Source organism: Daucus carota, chromosome 5, assembly GCF_001625215.2.
Source record: "Daucus carota subsp. sativus chromosome 5, DH1 v3.0, whole genome shotgun sequence".
NCBI classification, from domain to species: domain Eukaryota; kingdom Viridiplantae; phylum Streptophyta; class Magnoliopsida; order Apiales; family Apiaceae; genus Daucus; species Daucus carota.
In genome coordinates, this window is record NC_030385.2 from 29,767,523 (window position 1) to 29,784,667 (window position 17,145).

At 31.1% G+C, this 17,145-nt stretch overlaps 2 protein-coding genes across 2 annotated transcripts; both read left to right on the top strand.

Annotated features, from left to right (window-relative positions):
• Positions 1-1,160: 1,160 nt before the first annotated feature.
• LOC108221537 (uncharacterized) lies at positions 1,161-2,989 on the top strand. Its single transcript, XM_017395408.2, has 8 exons — positions 1,161-1,223; positions 1,309-1,575; positions 1,698-1,966; positions 2,048-2,212; positions 2,322-2,423; positions 2,489-2,522; positions 2,657-2,755; positions 2,900-2,989. Exons 1-8 carry the CDS (start codon positions 1,161-1,163, stop codon positions 2,987-2,989), a joined length of 1,089 nt encoding a protein of 362 aa, XP_017250897.2.
• An 11,015-nt stretch (positions 2,990-14,004) lies between these two features.
• On the top strand, positions 14,005-16,177 carry LOC108221538 (probable protein phosphatase 2C 4). The gene is made up of 4 exons (XM_017395409.2): positions 14,005-15,225; positions 15,328-15,441; positions 15,559-15,823; positions 15,921-16,177. The coding sequence occupies exons 1-4, from the start codon at positions 14,005-14,007 to the stop codon at positions 16,034-16,036; spliced, it is 1,716 nt and encodes a 571-aa protein (XP_017250898.1). The 3' UTR covers positions 16,037-16,177.
• The last annotated feature ends 968 nt before the right edge of the window (positions 16,178-17,145 follow it).

Genomic DNA, 17,145 nt, shown 5'->3' on the forward strand with positions numbered 1-17,145 from the left:
GGCCAAACAAAGATGAATATCAAACAACATATTTGATATTACTGTAAATTTACTGTAAATTTAAAATTACACATAAGTTTGCTAATTTACTGTAATTTACTGTTTTTTGTCAGTGACTTAGCATATAAGCAAATACTTGCCATGTTATGTATGTGATACTGTAAATTACTGTGTTTTTGTCAGTGACTTAGCATATAAGCAAATACTTGCCATGCTAAGTCACTGCCAATTACAACACAGTTTTCTAATTTATTGTAATTTACCGTGTTTTTGTCAAAGCATATTTACATGACATAATTAGCTTTTTAGATCTGTAAATTATCATGATATAAGATCTGTAAATTAATCTTATTTTTATTTGTATATTGTATTTGTATGCAGAGAGTGAATAAAAAGTATAGCAATATTGTGGGAAACCGAAAATATCCACATCGAGCATCAAGAAAAGGATACATTGGGCTGCAAGAAGAGGAAGTAATACTCTTATCCATGATTAATTTGTAAATATTTGTATATGTATTCCAATAATCTTCACTTTGCCATGATTAATTTGTAAATATGTGTTAATTTTTGGTAATAGATGCGCAAGGGGAACTTGGAACCTGATGAAGTGCCAGATAGGGCGCTTATGTGGAAAAAAGCACGTATTCCAAAAGGGGAGGGCCAGCAGATTGATAAAAATCTGGCTGAGATAAACAAGGAAATTGTAAGATCATTTTTTCTATGCTTATTTCATTTTTAAAAAATCACACCTAAATTTTTTCTTTTTTGTTGGTAGGATACTTTAATGGAAAAGCAGTTAATTGGTGAATTTAAACCAACCGGAGCTAATGATGTGCTTGCTACCGTATTGGAAACTCCGGAGCATTCAGGTACGGTTCGAGGGGTTGGAAACTTTATACCTCCGACAATGTTCTTCGATCTGCCCAAAAAGAGAAAGAAACGAGTAACCAAAGAGGAGTTGTTGGCTCGTTATCAGCAAAGGCAAGCGGAGTTCGAACAAAAAACGAAGGAATTTGAAATGCAGATTGCTGAGTTGAGAGAATTAATTGCTGCAAAGAATCTCCAATCACCAACTGTCCGACAAAGCAAGCTGTCGAGGGGAAAAAGAACAAGAACAAGAAAAGAAATTTTCTAAACCAGAAATTGTTAAAGAATTGATGGCAGTTGATCAAGAGGACGAAGATGTTGCTATTGTTGATCCTCCTCCTCTGGGAAAATTGGTAAAACCTATATTCTATAAATTTATTAGTCCATAGAAAGTAAATACAACATTATGACTAAATGGATTTATACATATAAATCTAGGGTCCGCGCAAATGTGAGATGGCGGTGGACAACATTGAGAACAAGGTAGCGTTTGGTGTTGCTTATGAGGAGGGAGGTGAAATGAGTACAACAATTCATGGAGTGCCTCTAAAAGCAGGATTTATTCATGTCAGGGTGGATGGAAGCATCAAGGGAGATGCTTTGGTTCCTGTGCCAGTAGTTGGTGAGATAGAAACCGTCGACCAAGCTATTGGCTCTCATTTAGCATGGCCTAGAGACATGATCATTTTTAGCCCCACTGTTGAGGTATGCTATCATCACAATAATATGTACATTTAAATGTACCTATTATTTGGCGTACTAAATATGCTTAATAATCTGGTATATAGAATAATATAAGTAAATTATGCGTAAATGTAAATTTGCAGAAAAAGAAAAAGGCAAAGGTGCAGGGTGAGCTGCAGAGAGTGCACGCCCTTTTTAATTCTGTGAATCCAAAGGAGGATGTGCCTCCTCGCTTTAGGGTGTTGTACAAATTTTCAAAAACTATGATGAAAGAAAGTGGTAGCTCGATACCAGTTCCATGTGATGCTCAAGTCTTTGGAATGGAAAGAACGATTTATCTACTCGAAGAGAATGTAACTGTGTTGTTAGAGTTTAATATGATTGGTCAAGCTGTAATATCAACATATATGGCGTAAGTTGTCTTCTAATTTTGTTTCATTTTATTTCGTAATAATTTTTACACAAAATGAAAATATTTCATATGTATTTTTAGGTATTTGCATTCTGGGTTTAGGGACACACCGGGTAGAGACTTATCATCATCGTTTGCATTTCTTCATCCAGCCACATATATGCTGAATGATAAATTTAACGCCTATGTTGTGCAAAGGCTGAAAGAGGGAGTAAATCGCATGAACTTCATGCCTTTTAATTACAAGTATGTATGACTCTCTCTTTTTTTATTTGTAATTTATTTGTAATTTAATTACAAGTTGGACCTCAATATGTGTTCTCTAATTTTTTGTAAATAATATTATGAAAAACAGTTTGCATTGGATTTTGGTCGTGATTTGGGAATCTGAAATATTCATCCTCAATTCATTACCTCATTATCCACATCCTGATGAACTAGAAAAGGCATTAATGAGGTAAATTTTTTACTTTGATTTTACGACAAGACGTGATTTTGGTTTTGACAATGTGTATTCTACAGAGCTGTTCGTGCTCATAATGCTGAGTTAGGACGGGTAATCAAGAATCCCAAAGTTAAAACCTTCCAGTAAGTTTATAGTCGATGTAGTAATTTTTATGACTAATCGATGTCGAAGCCTTATTATTTTCCTGTTTGATTAATTTTTTTGTCTTTTTGTTGAACGTATAGAGATGCCCTAAACAACCAGGTGGCACAGAATGTGGATATGCGGTCATGCGATTTATGAAAGATTTAGTTGAGGACCCGGACATGAAACTTTTAGACAAGGTATTTTCATTACTTTGCCTAGTATACACACACACACACACACACAATAATTTTAGGTATTCAAATGAGATTATTAAAATGCAGAAAGTTAAGTTAAGAAATGTACACTGATTTTGGTAGCTTGCATGTATGTTATATTTCCAGTGGGCTGCTAGGAGTCGCAAGACTTACTCTAATGCGGACCTCGACATTGTTCGGCTCGAGACACTGGATTATATCCAGTCAATTATGTAGATTGTATTCTCATAGTTAGATGGATTACATGTTATCGGATATTATAGGATCTGCACTTTAAATTTATTTTTGGATTAGATATGTTTGGATGGTGTATTGGTTGAATGTTGGATTAGATTGGTTTATTAATGCAAATCAGATTTGGAGGTTAATTTTGATAGTTTTGCATTTGATTTTGGTAGTGCTGCAATTGGTTTTGGTAGTTTTGCAATTGGTTTTGGCAGTTTTGCAATTGGTTTGGTATTTGGTAGTTTTGCAGATTTGGTTTTGTAAACAGGTTGGTTAGACATCATTTATACAGCAAAATGATGTCAAATTATATTAATGCATAACGGTTAGAAAAGATAAATGATGTTAATATACCATTATAATATCAGGCACTATAGTTAGAACTGATGTTATTGATTGTTAAAACATCGGTTAATTTAAAGTTAAATCGATGTTAAAAGATGTAGACATCAGTTAGTAGCTGATGTAACCACAATACTCGAACGATGTCTTTGTGGGTGATGCTAAAGGCATTGAGCTTTTACATCAGTTAATGACCGATGTAATAATACACATCGACTTAACTCACAGAATTGATGTTAGAAGCACCACTAGATAACATTTTAGAAGTCCAGAACTGATGTTAAAGACAACAATAGACATCGTCTACCTTAACAGAAACCGTTGTTAATGACAACAAAGAAATCGGTTCGCCTACGTTTAGACATCGTTTTGACCACTAAACTGATGTAAAAAGAACCATAGACATCGGTCTTACTAAAAAATTGATGTAAAAGGTAACAACAACATCGTTTTTTGGAGAAAAACTAATAAATTGGCATGTTTAGAGTATGTTAGATTAGATTAGAATATCATATTATGATCATATTCAGAAGATAAAAGTGTGTTAAAATTTGAAAATTGAGCTATTATATCGGTTTTTTAAGTGGAAATGATGTAATAGGTAGTCTTTTACATCAGTTATTAACTGATGTTAAAGACAGGGACCTTTAACATCGCCCACAGTAACATCCGTTGAATTTATACGGGACATCAGTTTTTAAGTGATGTATACTAGCATAATTCTAGTAGTGATGTAGTAGATTTTGGAGATAGCGGAGATGGAGTATCTCTTGTTCAAAGTTTAAGAACTTTATTTTTGTATTCACCTTTTTTATTTTATTTTTTTTATTTTCCTATTAAGTCTTTTATAAGTAACTTAAACAATTCCATTTTACCTTTTTAAATTTACTAGGAAGACAATAAATAAATTGCTTATATCATAAATTCACATGTGAAATATGTAAGAAAGGCAAAAATCCTAACCATATAAGACTAGCTTCTCTTGTTGGTTTCATAAATTTCTAAACCCTTTCACAAAGGTTTAGTTAACTTGCATCTTTTAAAGATGGTAATAGCGAAGTAACCTTTTCAAGACACCCGTGTTTATCACAATTCATAATTATTAAATTATTTTGATCAAATATATTTTGTATTTTGCTAGAAATGTGTAATTGGTTGAGTGCTGAATTATTTTTTCAATAGCATGAGTCCTCATGGAATTGCAGGTATGCGAGAGTTTAAATTTTATTGGTTGATTATGAAAAATGTTAGTAACAAAGTCAATCAACGGTATTATTAATAAAAATAATATAAGGATAATTGAAACCCAAAAAATCCAATCTTTTAAATTTAACCATATATAATATTTGATGTTTACAATTGATCTCCTAGTATTTGACATAGTAGCGATTTCTAGTTTTTTGTCTTTCACTAGTCTCTAATGCTAAATACAAATTTCTTTGATATTCTGATCATGTGAGCTCAACATGAAAATAATATCAACCAATTAACTAGCTAGCTACTTCTATCTCATCAACCTAAAAAGCTTAAGAATTAGAAACATTGTTTATTTTTTCCTCAATAATTTGAATTTTATTTGGAACAAATATTTTTATTGAAATATTTTATAAGAAAGATAAGTTTATCTTGATTAGAATGAAATGATTTTATGAAAATTGTGAAGATAATATTATATGCATATATCTTACAAATTCAAAAACATAATTAAATTTAAAATTATTATTATTATCAATAAATAATAAGAAAGGTGTATACTGTAGATCGACAAGTTTATTTCATGCAATAGAAATATGTATCATAAATATGTATCATTTTTTGAAAGTTATAATCAATGACTTCTAGCTAGTTAGATGGTATTCCTCCACAAGAACAATTATTTCTTGTTTGACTTTTAATCCTTGTGTTTCAATTATATGCTTATAACAAGATCATTACTTAATAAAATGTTTTAAAGTTAAAGTGTTTGCTATTGGTTTGGAGAAACAAAAACAAATAGAATTAGTAGAATTTCACTTGGCTTAGTGATGAGTAGTAACACCGAGTAGAAACATAACAAACTTAATCAATATACATAGAAAATCTTTAGAGCAATACATTTCACATTAATTTGCCTAATAACATATATCAACCCATCATGTTTCCTTTGGGTGATGCTTTGTCCCGAGGAGCTGGACTTTTAGATGTTGGTCTATCTTTTCTATAATATGCTTCTCAATTTTGCATTTGCTTATGAGCTCTTCTTCTTTATAGTCTAGGTATGACTGGCTCCTCCTTGTGCTCCCTCCTTCCTGCAAATATAAAAAACTGAGGAACTGAACCCAGATGATGTTTTTATACTGATTGGAACGTAAACCATATCTATAGATAATTATTAAATACACCATGTATTAATTTTAATATTAGTATGTGGGACATTATAAGAACTTATATATGATAAGAATAAAAAATATTATTAAAGTAATTTCTACATTACCTCAACAATGGTAGGTGTTCCCTTGTCATGTGATTTTGTCATGTGATTTCCCAGGCATGAATCCGTACTTTACAAAAAATCTTAACTCTTTTATCGACCTCAACTTCATATTTGCATGATAAAAGTACTACATAAATGCAAAACGAAAAGATCTTTTTATATATACATGATTAAACATTAATGGCTTAAGTAATAAAAGATTAATAATGAAAATGAAAAGAATATAATAAAATTAACCTTGTCAACTACTCTATTTCTCGTAAGACGCGAGCGCATTTCACACTTCCACTCCACTAACCTCTCCAAAATGGGGAACCATGGTTCTTGAGAAGCCCTATCAATCTCATTTCTTCTTTCCCTCAATACCTGCAAGTATTAATATGTGTTCATAAATTCATTGAACTCCTAAATCTATGCTGAATATATTTCAGATGTATTGATGAATATTTATCAATACAATTAATAATCTCAACACTAAATCATGCATGATTCTCTATATGTATACTTGACTTGTAACTTTTATATATACAACAAGGATTTTCAGAAAAAGGTGTTAAAATTTGAGTAGACTAAACCATTCTAATATTTCATATTTATGAAAGGGAGAGGGTGTTCACTAACATGGTCTTTTGTTGAAAGATGCTCAACACAATCAAGTGGTAGGTTAAGTGTAAATAGATGGATGCTCGGAATTTTTTGAAGTCCTAAAGGACCTCCTCGCACTTGAAGTGGGAACAGCCTGCAACATATTACAATATTTTAGAAAAATAGTAGATGAAGCTCAAAGATTAAATTAAATATACCTACCACATCACCAGGAAAGGCGTAGGACAAAGGCCAGGGCGCGAGTACATCCTGGGAGAGAGTCGGGATAGTCTGCTGCAAGGGCTTGGGTTTGAAATGAAAAGTTCAGAAAGAAAATTAAAACATATATAAAAAATAGACTGACATACAAATATACATAGATCGGTGGTAAAGACAATAATCACCTCATAAGGAACAATAGTCAAGTTATTAGTGGTATAAGGAACTATGGCCAAATTATCATCGTTAGCTTGAGTGTGGGAGGCCATATGTGAATATAAATAGCAACCTAGAACATTATCCCAATGAATTGCCAGCAATGAAGAAAGAAGCTCTTAAAAAGAATTATTTGCGTGGAAAAACTAGTATGTAAGTTCATTCTTTATATAAGAAAGTCTAGGTGGTGTTACCACTACTAGCAGGACCATACAAAAAAGGAAATGAAAATTAGATTTAGAAATATTTAAAAATTTTAAATTAGATACATGTACCAACACAAAAGGGAAAGAAGAATTTAATTTAGACCTATTTTAAGAGATTTTGAAATGAAGTGGTGGTGAGAACAAGAAAATATATAATAAAAATATCTTTCCTTTTAAAAATGTGGACAAATACGTGATATAACTATAAATAATATAACATACATCTATTTTTAATTTTCTATGCTTATATAGTAAATTGGCAACAAATTGCTAAAAAGTATATAATTTTAATAGGATAAGATTTTATCATAGTAATCTTTTTTCTAAATTTTGACCCAGGAAAACCCTTCCCAATCATCTTATTTATAAACTCTGAAATTTGTTATCAGTTCTCATATTATTAGATTGTATTAATCCATTTTAATAGGAACACGTATAATATATCAAGCCCGAAAGGTTGGAGTTTTTTTTTAAACACACCGCACACATTACTCAAGTTTCATCTCATTTTTGGTTTTTTTTAAAGTAGTGTGAGATATTTAAATACATATGTGACAATCCATTTTTTTTACACTGTGAATTAATATTAAAAAAAATTCTAATCAATTTAAAGTGGGGTAAAATCAAGTGTCAATTTGTGCAGCTTATAGTCCATCATGTAAAAAGATATACTCGACTTTGTTTCTACAAGACTCTCTCTTTTTTATATAATCGGCCATGTAGATAAACAACTAAGTTGTGTATTGACGAGCGCATGCGAAAAGCATGGAACGACTATAAGTATAAATTACACTTATATTTTAAACGCATCGGAGGTATAAGAAAATGTTGAAATGACAAAGAAAAAGTGATATCCCTACTTAATTGAGGATTAACAAGAAGATACCTCCAACTAAAGTTTTAGATGCAAATATTGAAAATTTAGAATGATTTACTTTATAATTGTTTTAAGTGACTATTGGAATTCTAAACTTTATTTACTCTTTTAGTATTTTAGCTTTAATTTCCTTTTGCTATATATATTGAAGTGCATAAGTATCTTTTTGATTGTTTATTTTAATAAAGTTTTATTCACGATTTGTAAAAAAAATACTTTTATATTATTATATAAGAAATTGAGAAAATGTGTCACATTTTAGTGATGCCTAACGCACAAAATAGAGGTGCCAAGTGGCACTAGAGAAAGACGCCAAATGACAAGATATGGAGGTGTCACATGAAATGACAAAGAGGTGCCATATGGCAAGATAGAGTACTGGCGCCATGTGGCGCATTAACAAGATGCCATGTGATGCATCAATGCAATGTCATGTGGCTTGTCCATGACGTGCCACTTTGGCATGCCATATTGGTGACACGTATATGATGGCCACATAAGCTAGTAACACATCATTTACGGACTAATTATTAATTAATAATAAAATGGGTCCACACCAGAGATTACCCAACAATATATGATGTGCAGTAAAGAATCTTACTCCACCATCTTTTACCTATCAATCTTTACCAATAATGTATTGGTAGGCAATTCTCTTTAGCCACCAATATTGCATTTTTACCTATATTTTCAATTGGTAGGTAAAGCCAAATTTCTTGTAGTGTCTATATATTACAACTCTTTCAATGACACAAAAGAATTGATCATAAGTATATGACATTTGGTTGTTCATTATAGTTTCATAAACACATGACAACTTATTTCACATAGTTTACTCATTCAGCTAGACAATTATTTTATAATGATATAAAAATTTATTTACGAATCGTCCAATATCAATGCATTACCTTCATTGTCATAATATCTCAAAAAATATATTTGGATGAGTTTTAGTTTAAAATTTGTTCTTAGAATTTTTTATGACCTAGTATCCTAGTGCATCACACCGAAAGAAATGAAGATATTTCAATTTCTTCTTTTTTATTATTTTCTACGAGCAATCAACAGGTTACTTTTAGAATCAAACTTGGTTCCGCTCGTTGTTAAAGAATTCTTTTCAAAATAGAAGTACATTGTTTGATTTAAATGCCGTTATTCTATCTCGACACTTGCATTATAGATATTACGAATATCAAATTGATTAATTACTTCAACCCATGAAAAGTGTTGGTGGCATGTAATAAATTTTAGAGATAGAAAAGATGGAGTATCTCATTATTTGAAGTTTAAGAGCTTTATTTTGTATTCACTTTACTTTTATTATTTTTCGTATTTTTTTATTGATATAAGTAACTTAAACAGTTCTCATTTACCTTTTCAAATTTACTAGGAATTTAATAGATAAATTGCTTGTATCATTAATTCGCATGTGAAAATATGTATGAAAGGCAAAATCCCTAGCCATGTAAGACTAACTTCTTGGTAGTTTTATAAATTTCTAAACCCTTTATAAGTTTTGTTTAAGTTAGCATCTTTTCAAGATGGTAATAGCCAAGTAACATTTCCATGATATTTATCATCTCTTTATAAACAAAATATGTTCCAGGATTTATCACAATTCATAATTATTAAATTATTTTAATCAATCACATTTTGTATACTGCTACAAATTTGTGATTAGTTAATTGCTGAATTATTTTATTCAATAGCATGAGTAAAGATGTGGAATTGCATGTATGTGTGAGTTTAAATTTTATTGGTTGATTATAAGATGCGAAGGTTGTTTTAGTAACAAAGTCAATTAATGGTATTATTAATAAAAATAATATAAGAATAACTTAAACTCGGAAAAATCCAATCTTTTAAATTGACCCGTATATAGTAATTAATGTTTAAAAATATCTCCTAGTGTTTGACATACTAGTAGTTTCTAGTTTTTGATCTCTCACCGTCTCTAATGCTAAATTCAATTTTCTTTGATATAACAAATAAGTATTTCAGATCAAAAAATATGTTTGTGAAAAACATTTAGATACAAGTAATTATGTGACTAAGGATGAGTTCATGATTACTTACCAATAAACATGCAAATTTTCTTCACTGTAACTCAGAATTTATCATTCATGAAATTAGAGTTTAATATCAGATTTACAAATGAGAGTTTATTTCATCAGTGAATAAGAACGACGTTTATTTGACAGTAATTAAATACTTATCAAGGATGACGACTTTTGTTTTGTGGATAATTAGAGTTTTAAAAAGAACCAAAATTATTTTTAGTTCATTTACAAGTCTTGTAAAAATTGTCATTTATCAATAGATTATGAGTATATACTTTAATTATATGATAAAGTTAGTTTATATATATATATAGGGTAGCACTCCATAGCATACCCTCTTATATGGAGTTACGTAGCACACCATTATAAATATATACATAATATATATTATATTATATTTTTTATGAAATATAATTGCAAATTTTGATTATTAAACCGAAAACGAAGTTGTACAATTTTTTTATTCCAAATATCATCTAAAATTATGCAATATCTCAACATGATTCTATAACAGAATAATAATCATCCAGAGTTATTCTTTTGTAGAATCAGTTTCGAAAATATACTTTTTTTAATCAAATTTTAAGTGTTAAATTACTTAAAATAGATTTATTTTATAGTATTCTATATTAGAATCACATTTTATATGTATTCTATAACAGAATTTATAATAAAATTGATGATTTATAGTGGTGCACTATGTAACTCCATATAAGGAGTCCCTCTCTTGAATGTTAGCCTATATATATATATATATATATATATATATATCATTAAATCATATTTTTTATATATATAGGGGCTTACTCCACTAGAAACTAAATTAGTCTGAAAACTAGAAACTAGTCCCTAACCAGCTACATAAATCACTTATTTGTATATCAGAAATCACTATCTTATATATGCAAAATCTGACAAATATAGATATATAAATAAACATATATACAACGTATATCATCATCTTCAATCATACTACATTGATCAAACTCTTGGTATTATTATCAACTCATTCCACTGCTGCGTCGTCACTTGCAACCATGATTTGCCTATCATAGTTTATCATCATAACTTGCCACTACTAATGACTATCTACCATCACCACACACCTCATCCCGTCATTTGCTACCATCATGGACCGCCTACAATTATAATTGATCATCAATAATCGACCACCAATATCAATCTTAAGTAAATTTTCTCAATTATTAAAAATAAAAAGTGATGAATTTATTATATAAAATAATGATTAACAACATACAAACTAGTGATTTCTGTAATTATAAACTGTGATCGAAGGAGTGGTTTCTAATTTCTAGAATAAGATTGGTTTCTATTTGATCACTTGCCTATATATATATTCCAGGAAAATGATTACATTGTTGTCAATTATTTTCAACAAATAATAATGACCGGCATGTAAAAATTAATTTTATAAATTAGCTATTTGATGTCTTAAATTATAATTTTAGCAAATAGTTTAAAAATCCACTCAGAGTCCTAGTCATTCCCCTCGGTGCAATCCACTTTTCATTCCTATTAAGTACTCCCTCCGTCCCATTTTAATTGACACTTATTCCTTTTTTGGGACGTCCCAAAAAGAATGAACCTATTAAACTTACTATTTTTGAACACTACTTTTCACTATTACACCCACTACTTTCTTCCACTATCTCTATTCTATAATAATATAAACACTATTACACCCACTACTTTCCTCCACTATCTCAAATCTATTATTAAAATTTTGATGGGTCCCACCACTTTACCAACTTTTCAACTAATTTAATTTCTTTTACTACCTTTTTCTTAATCTCCGTGAAAGTCAAAGCAGTTCAATCTTTTCGGGATGGAGGGAGTAATGACTAAGACATTGCTCATTTGATTTTTAATGATTAGATATTTACTACACGCTATTTCCTACCGTTTTTATATTATCATTACGCTAATGGATCATGAATTTAATTCTATAATAATAAGAAGAAGAAGAAAAAGAAACATAAATAGTGATTATCGTGAGAGTTGTTATTCAATATAGAGTGCTATTTTTTAAAAATAAATTTTTTGTTATTGAGGAAACTCGTGGGACACCCTTGCAGATACTTTAATTGAGGGTTGTTTGACTTACTTTTAAAAAAGTGCTTATTAGTTGTTAGAAGTCATTTATAAGTAAAAAAGGTAACTTTTAATTTATGTGTTTTGATAATTTTATGATATTTACATCTTATTAGGTGTAAAAAATTTAATATAATAATAAAATATTATAAATTATCTTCTACAGTGATTAGGGATGGCAGAAAAAACCGATCCGAATGGATACCCGACCGTTTCGACCCGAATGGATCTTACCGAACCCGATATTTTGGATTTGGATTTGGATTTGGATTTGATTTTTAGACCCGAACGAGTTTGGATTTGGATTTGGATACTAGGTATTCCGTATCGAAACCCGACCCGAAATCCGAATCCGATCCAAACCCGATCCAAACCCGAAACCCGAAAAAAAATCCAAATATATATATATATATATATATATATATATATATATATATATATATATATGTATGTATATGTATATGTATATGTATATGTATATGTATACTAATATATTTTTTTTCAATTTTAAATTTACTAAATTTTGTTTATATATATATATGTAGAGTGTGAATGTGTATATTCTTGGGTTATAGTGACTTTTTTGTTTAACTAATGAGTTACTTTAAAATTTCATACTCCATATAGTGGAAATTTGTGTTTAGAAATTATTAAACACGGTTCAAGATTTTATTAATGTGTAATACTTTATTGTTAAAGTAGTTTAGTTTTAAATATAATGAAATTTAAGGACGAGCAAATCAAAAAATAATATTTTTACAATACTATATAAATTTCGGAATTCAGGTTTTGGATAAACCCGAACAAACCCGAACCCGATCCGAAACCCGTGGATTTGGATTTGGATTTGATATATGAAACCCGATTGGATTTGGATTTGGATTTGGATTTTAAAAATAATTTGGATTTGGATTTGGATATCTCAAATATCCGAACCGATCCAACCCGTTGCCATCCCTAACAGTGATCCTATATATTTTTTTTGAAGTCAAAATTTCAAAAAAAATAAGTCATGATAAAAATTAAGATTTTCAACTTATCAATTTTGAAGTTAAAAGTTGACTTATAACTTTTTTACACAAAGATTAGCTGATCAAAAAGTTGACAAAGAAGCTTAAACATAGGAGAAAAATTATATAGAGGCCATATATGGCCGACAAGTAAAACATGTTCTGCATAGTTTTATTTTTGTAATATTCTACCTGGAGGATATGTTTGCATAATACTATTTTTATAATTTTCTGCTTGATCAACATATATGATTTTCAATATCTCCAATAAAAAAATGGTCTCCATTCCAATAAAAAAATGGCTTTTATAAAACTCAATCTCAGACAAAGTTAGTGTCTTTTTCGATAGTGTTTATTGTAAGATCTCGTGGCTTATAAATGAAAATCAATTTGTCATAATCATCACCCATGTCCAATATATCATCACCTATCTAGAACCCACTCTTACCCCACTCAATTCACCGGACCCACTAGAATCTCGCCACTTATCTAACCTTCATATTTCTTCTCCTATAGACTATTTACTTTCTCCACAACTAAATACTAATAAACCGTCAACTAAATATATTTATTTATAGGATGAAAACATTATTATCTATACACATTCATATCTCTATGCACCAACGATCAACAACCATCGCCCGATATCTCTATACAACATTGAAGTCAATCTGTAAATAAATTCATGTATTACTGAAAATACAAAGGATACCAAGTAAATATTTTTTCTCTATGCTAACCAGTCAACCAACTTCTCCCCCTCTCATTTATTTCTTTTTATTTTCGTCACCTTATAAATATTCCTAAAATCTCCCATTTGACTTCACCACTTCACATTAATACCACCTATTTCTCTCTATATCCCCTGCCCATTGCACACATTTCATATACACAAAACTCTGTAGAATGGGCAACCGTGTCGGAAAACTCGGCCGCTGCTTCGCCGGAGATGTTTCGGGTAGGCACCGTGATGTTTATATCCACCCTACCCAACCGCTAGATGTGGACTTGGGCCATTCCTTCTGTTACATCAAACCAGGCTCATCAAATGTCTATTCAGACCAATTATCTCTGGTGCAGTTTCAAACAATCTCTGGCGCTTGCATTAGCGCCAACTCATACACACCTCTCACCACAACACTGAGTGATCCATTCTCATGCACGAGCACTGCTATTTTTGATAAAGCCTCTTCCTTCGAAAGCTCTCGGTCATTTGCATCTATTCCTCTGCAGCCTGTTTTCAATAATTCCAGTGCTGTTCTGGGTTCTGGGCCTATTGAAAGAGGATTCTTATCTGGCTCCATTGAGCGGAATTTTTCAGAGAGGAACCAGGCCAGTACTGATCACTTAACCAGGTCTAAGCCCAAGTGCATCATGAAGAGTTTGAAAAAAGCTATGTCAAAATCCAGTATATTGTCTGGGGGGAAAAGGGTGATTTCCTGTTCTGGTATTGGGAGTACCAGTAGTGATTTTTCGGGAAATGAAGTAACTGTGGTTGATGATGAGGAGGGTGCTGATGGTTTTCAGGATCAAAAGGTTGAATGGGCTCATGGGAAAGCAGGCGAAGATCGTGTGCACGTGGTTGTATCTGAAGAAAATGGATGGGTTTTTGTTGGGATTTATGATGGATTTAATGGGCCTGATGCTACTGAGTTTCTGCTTGGTAATCTTTATTCTAATGTCTATAAGGAGCTCAAAGGGTTATTATGGAATGAGAAATCTGAAAGTACTGCTGAAGGTGCATGTATCAATTCCAATAAAGCCTCATCAGGTTTTGCTAAATATGGTTCGAAAAGTGTAAAGCACTCAGATGTGCTAAAAGCACTTTCGCAGGCCCTGAGGAAAACAGAAGAGTCGTTTCTTGAGATAACTGATATGATGGTTAAGGATAATCCAGAGGTAGCTTTGATGGGTTCTTGTGTTTTGGTGATGCTAATGAAAGGCGATGATGTTTACTTGATGAATGTTGGGGATAGCAGAGCCGTTTTAGGCCAAAAGCTTCATTTGGAACGGATTGACGAGAAGAAATCTACTGATCTTGAGATTTTCAAATTTGATGCATTCAGTAGTGTTTCAAGCTTGGCTGCTTTACAGTTAACCTTTGATCATTGCACATCAGTGCAAGAGGTAACTTGTTACAAGTTTCAAACCAACCATGTTCCTTTTTATGTTTGATACTGCAGTATCAGAAGCTTAATTAATTAATTACATGAATTCATAAAATTTCAGGAAGTTAAGAGGATCAAAAGAGAGCACCGGGATGACTCTTCAGCCATAGTCAAGAATCGGGTGAAAGGTTCTCTCAACGTTACTCGAGCATTTGGAGCTGGTTTTCTCAAACAGGTATCTTATGTTCTGAAAAGCAAATTGTATTCACATAAGCAACTTAAACTGATTCCTTGACATTGCTTCTATTCAAGTAGGGATAATTTGCTAATTAATTTCTTATAAACTGTGCAGCCTAAATGGAACAATGCACTACTGGAAATGTTTAGAATCGATTATGTAGGGAATTCTCCTTACCTAAGCTGCTCACCATCGCTTCGTTACCATAAACTTGGTCCGAAGGACAGATTCCTGATTTTATCTTCAGACGGGCTTTACCAGTACTTCACGAATGAACAAGCTGTTGCACAAGTTGAAGTGTTCATGTCCTTGTTTCCTGAGGGAGACCCTGCACAGCATCTGGTTGAGGAAGTACTAATTCGAGCTGCTAAAAAAGCTGGTAATCAAGCAAAAGATCATACAGCATCTTGTGCACTTTAATTATATGCATGACCCCCAATTTCTAAGTTTACTGAATGATGTATATTTCATGGCAGGATTAAGGTTCAATGAGTTGCTTAATATTCTACAAGAAGACAGAAGAAAGTATCATGATGATGTTTCGGTTATTGTCATTTCATTTGAAGGAAGGATTTGGCGTTCAGCAGTTTGAGAGGAGATATACATCTGCCTAGCAGGAGATACAGAATTAGTTAAAGAGAGTCCATAAATAAATGGCTACATAGCTAGACATTGATTTGAACTGCAATTGTGAAGATAATTACTCCAAATAGTTTATTTTAATAATGTTCAAACATGCCTTTTGTGTCTTTGAAGGCCTGGAGAACTCCATGTTTGTATTCACAAATTAAGAAAACCTACAATTCTTGAACAGTAATTGTTGTTTCAAAATTATATTTCCGTCTTTGTGCTTGAATATGCTGTATGATTTATAAAATAATGCCATGTTGGCATCTTGCTGATAGATTTAAATGTATAAAAACATTCTCTTATTTGTGTGTGAATGTATAATTGAAAATTTATTATTTACAATTTAATTTTTAACAAATTAGTAATTTGATATTGTTGATTGCCCCATTGTTTTGTGAAACGATTTCTATGATTATGTATTGAGGTTTGATTAAATGTTATTAATCGATTGATTATATATTTTTTTAGATATTTAGTTTTTATATGAGTAGTAGAAAGAGTAAACATTTTTATCATCAATCTACAACTATTTTTTTTAATATTAATATGTGTGAAATCATTTGTATTAATTTGAAACAAATACTTTATTGTTCCAAAATTATTTATCCGTCTTTGTGCATGAATATGCTGTATAATTCGTAAATTGTGAATCCTGCAATGGTTTCGCCAAATAATTTCATATCGACATGTTGCCGATAAATTAAATTTCACCTTATAAAAACATTATCGAATTGGTGTATGTGTATCTCTACACAGACTTCAGCATTTCAAATACGTAAATAACAAAGTTTTCCCTGATGGCCTAGGCCCTAATATAATTTTGTAGCAGGAAAGAAAAACTTAAAATAGACTAGTGTAAAACAAAAGTTATGAAAAGTAATTAAACCGTTCAGTTCTGGTATGTATCAGCTTATTAGGTCAGATGTTGGGGGTGGGAATGTAGTTTTCTAGAGGCATGAATCCTGATAGTATGACAACAATATATGCTTAATGTTTGCATATTTGGCCAAACCTACATTAAGTACCCAAAGAGTATTAATTGCTAAAAAAATTCAAATTCAAATCAAGTGT

Coding starts and splice junctions, on each gene's coding strand:
- LOC108221537 (XM_017395408.2), top strand. CDS start 1,161: ATGGCAGTTGATCAAGAGGACGAAGATGTTGCTATTGTTGATCCTCCT. Junction 2,424..2,488: donor CTAGAAAAGGCATTAATGAG/GTAAATTTTTTA, acceptor TGTATTCTACAG/AGCTGTTCGTGCTCATAATG. Junction 2,523..2,656: donor ATAATGCTGAGTTAGGACGG/GTAATCAAGAAT, acceptor TTGAACGTATAG/AGATGCCCTAAACAACCAGG.
- LOC108221538 (XM_017395409.2), top strand. CDS start 14,005: ATGGGCAACCGTGTCGGAAAACTCGGCCGCTGCTTCGCCGGAGATGTT. Junction 15,442..15,558: donor GAGCTGGTTTTCTCAAACAG/GTATCTTATGTT, acceptor TAAACTGTGCAG/CCTAAATGGAACAATGCACT. Junction 15,824..15,920: donor TCGAGCTGCTAAAAAAGCTG/GTAATCAAGCAA, acceptor ATTTCATGGCAG/GATTAAGGTTCAATGAGTTG.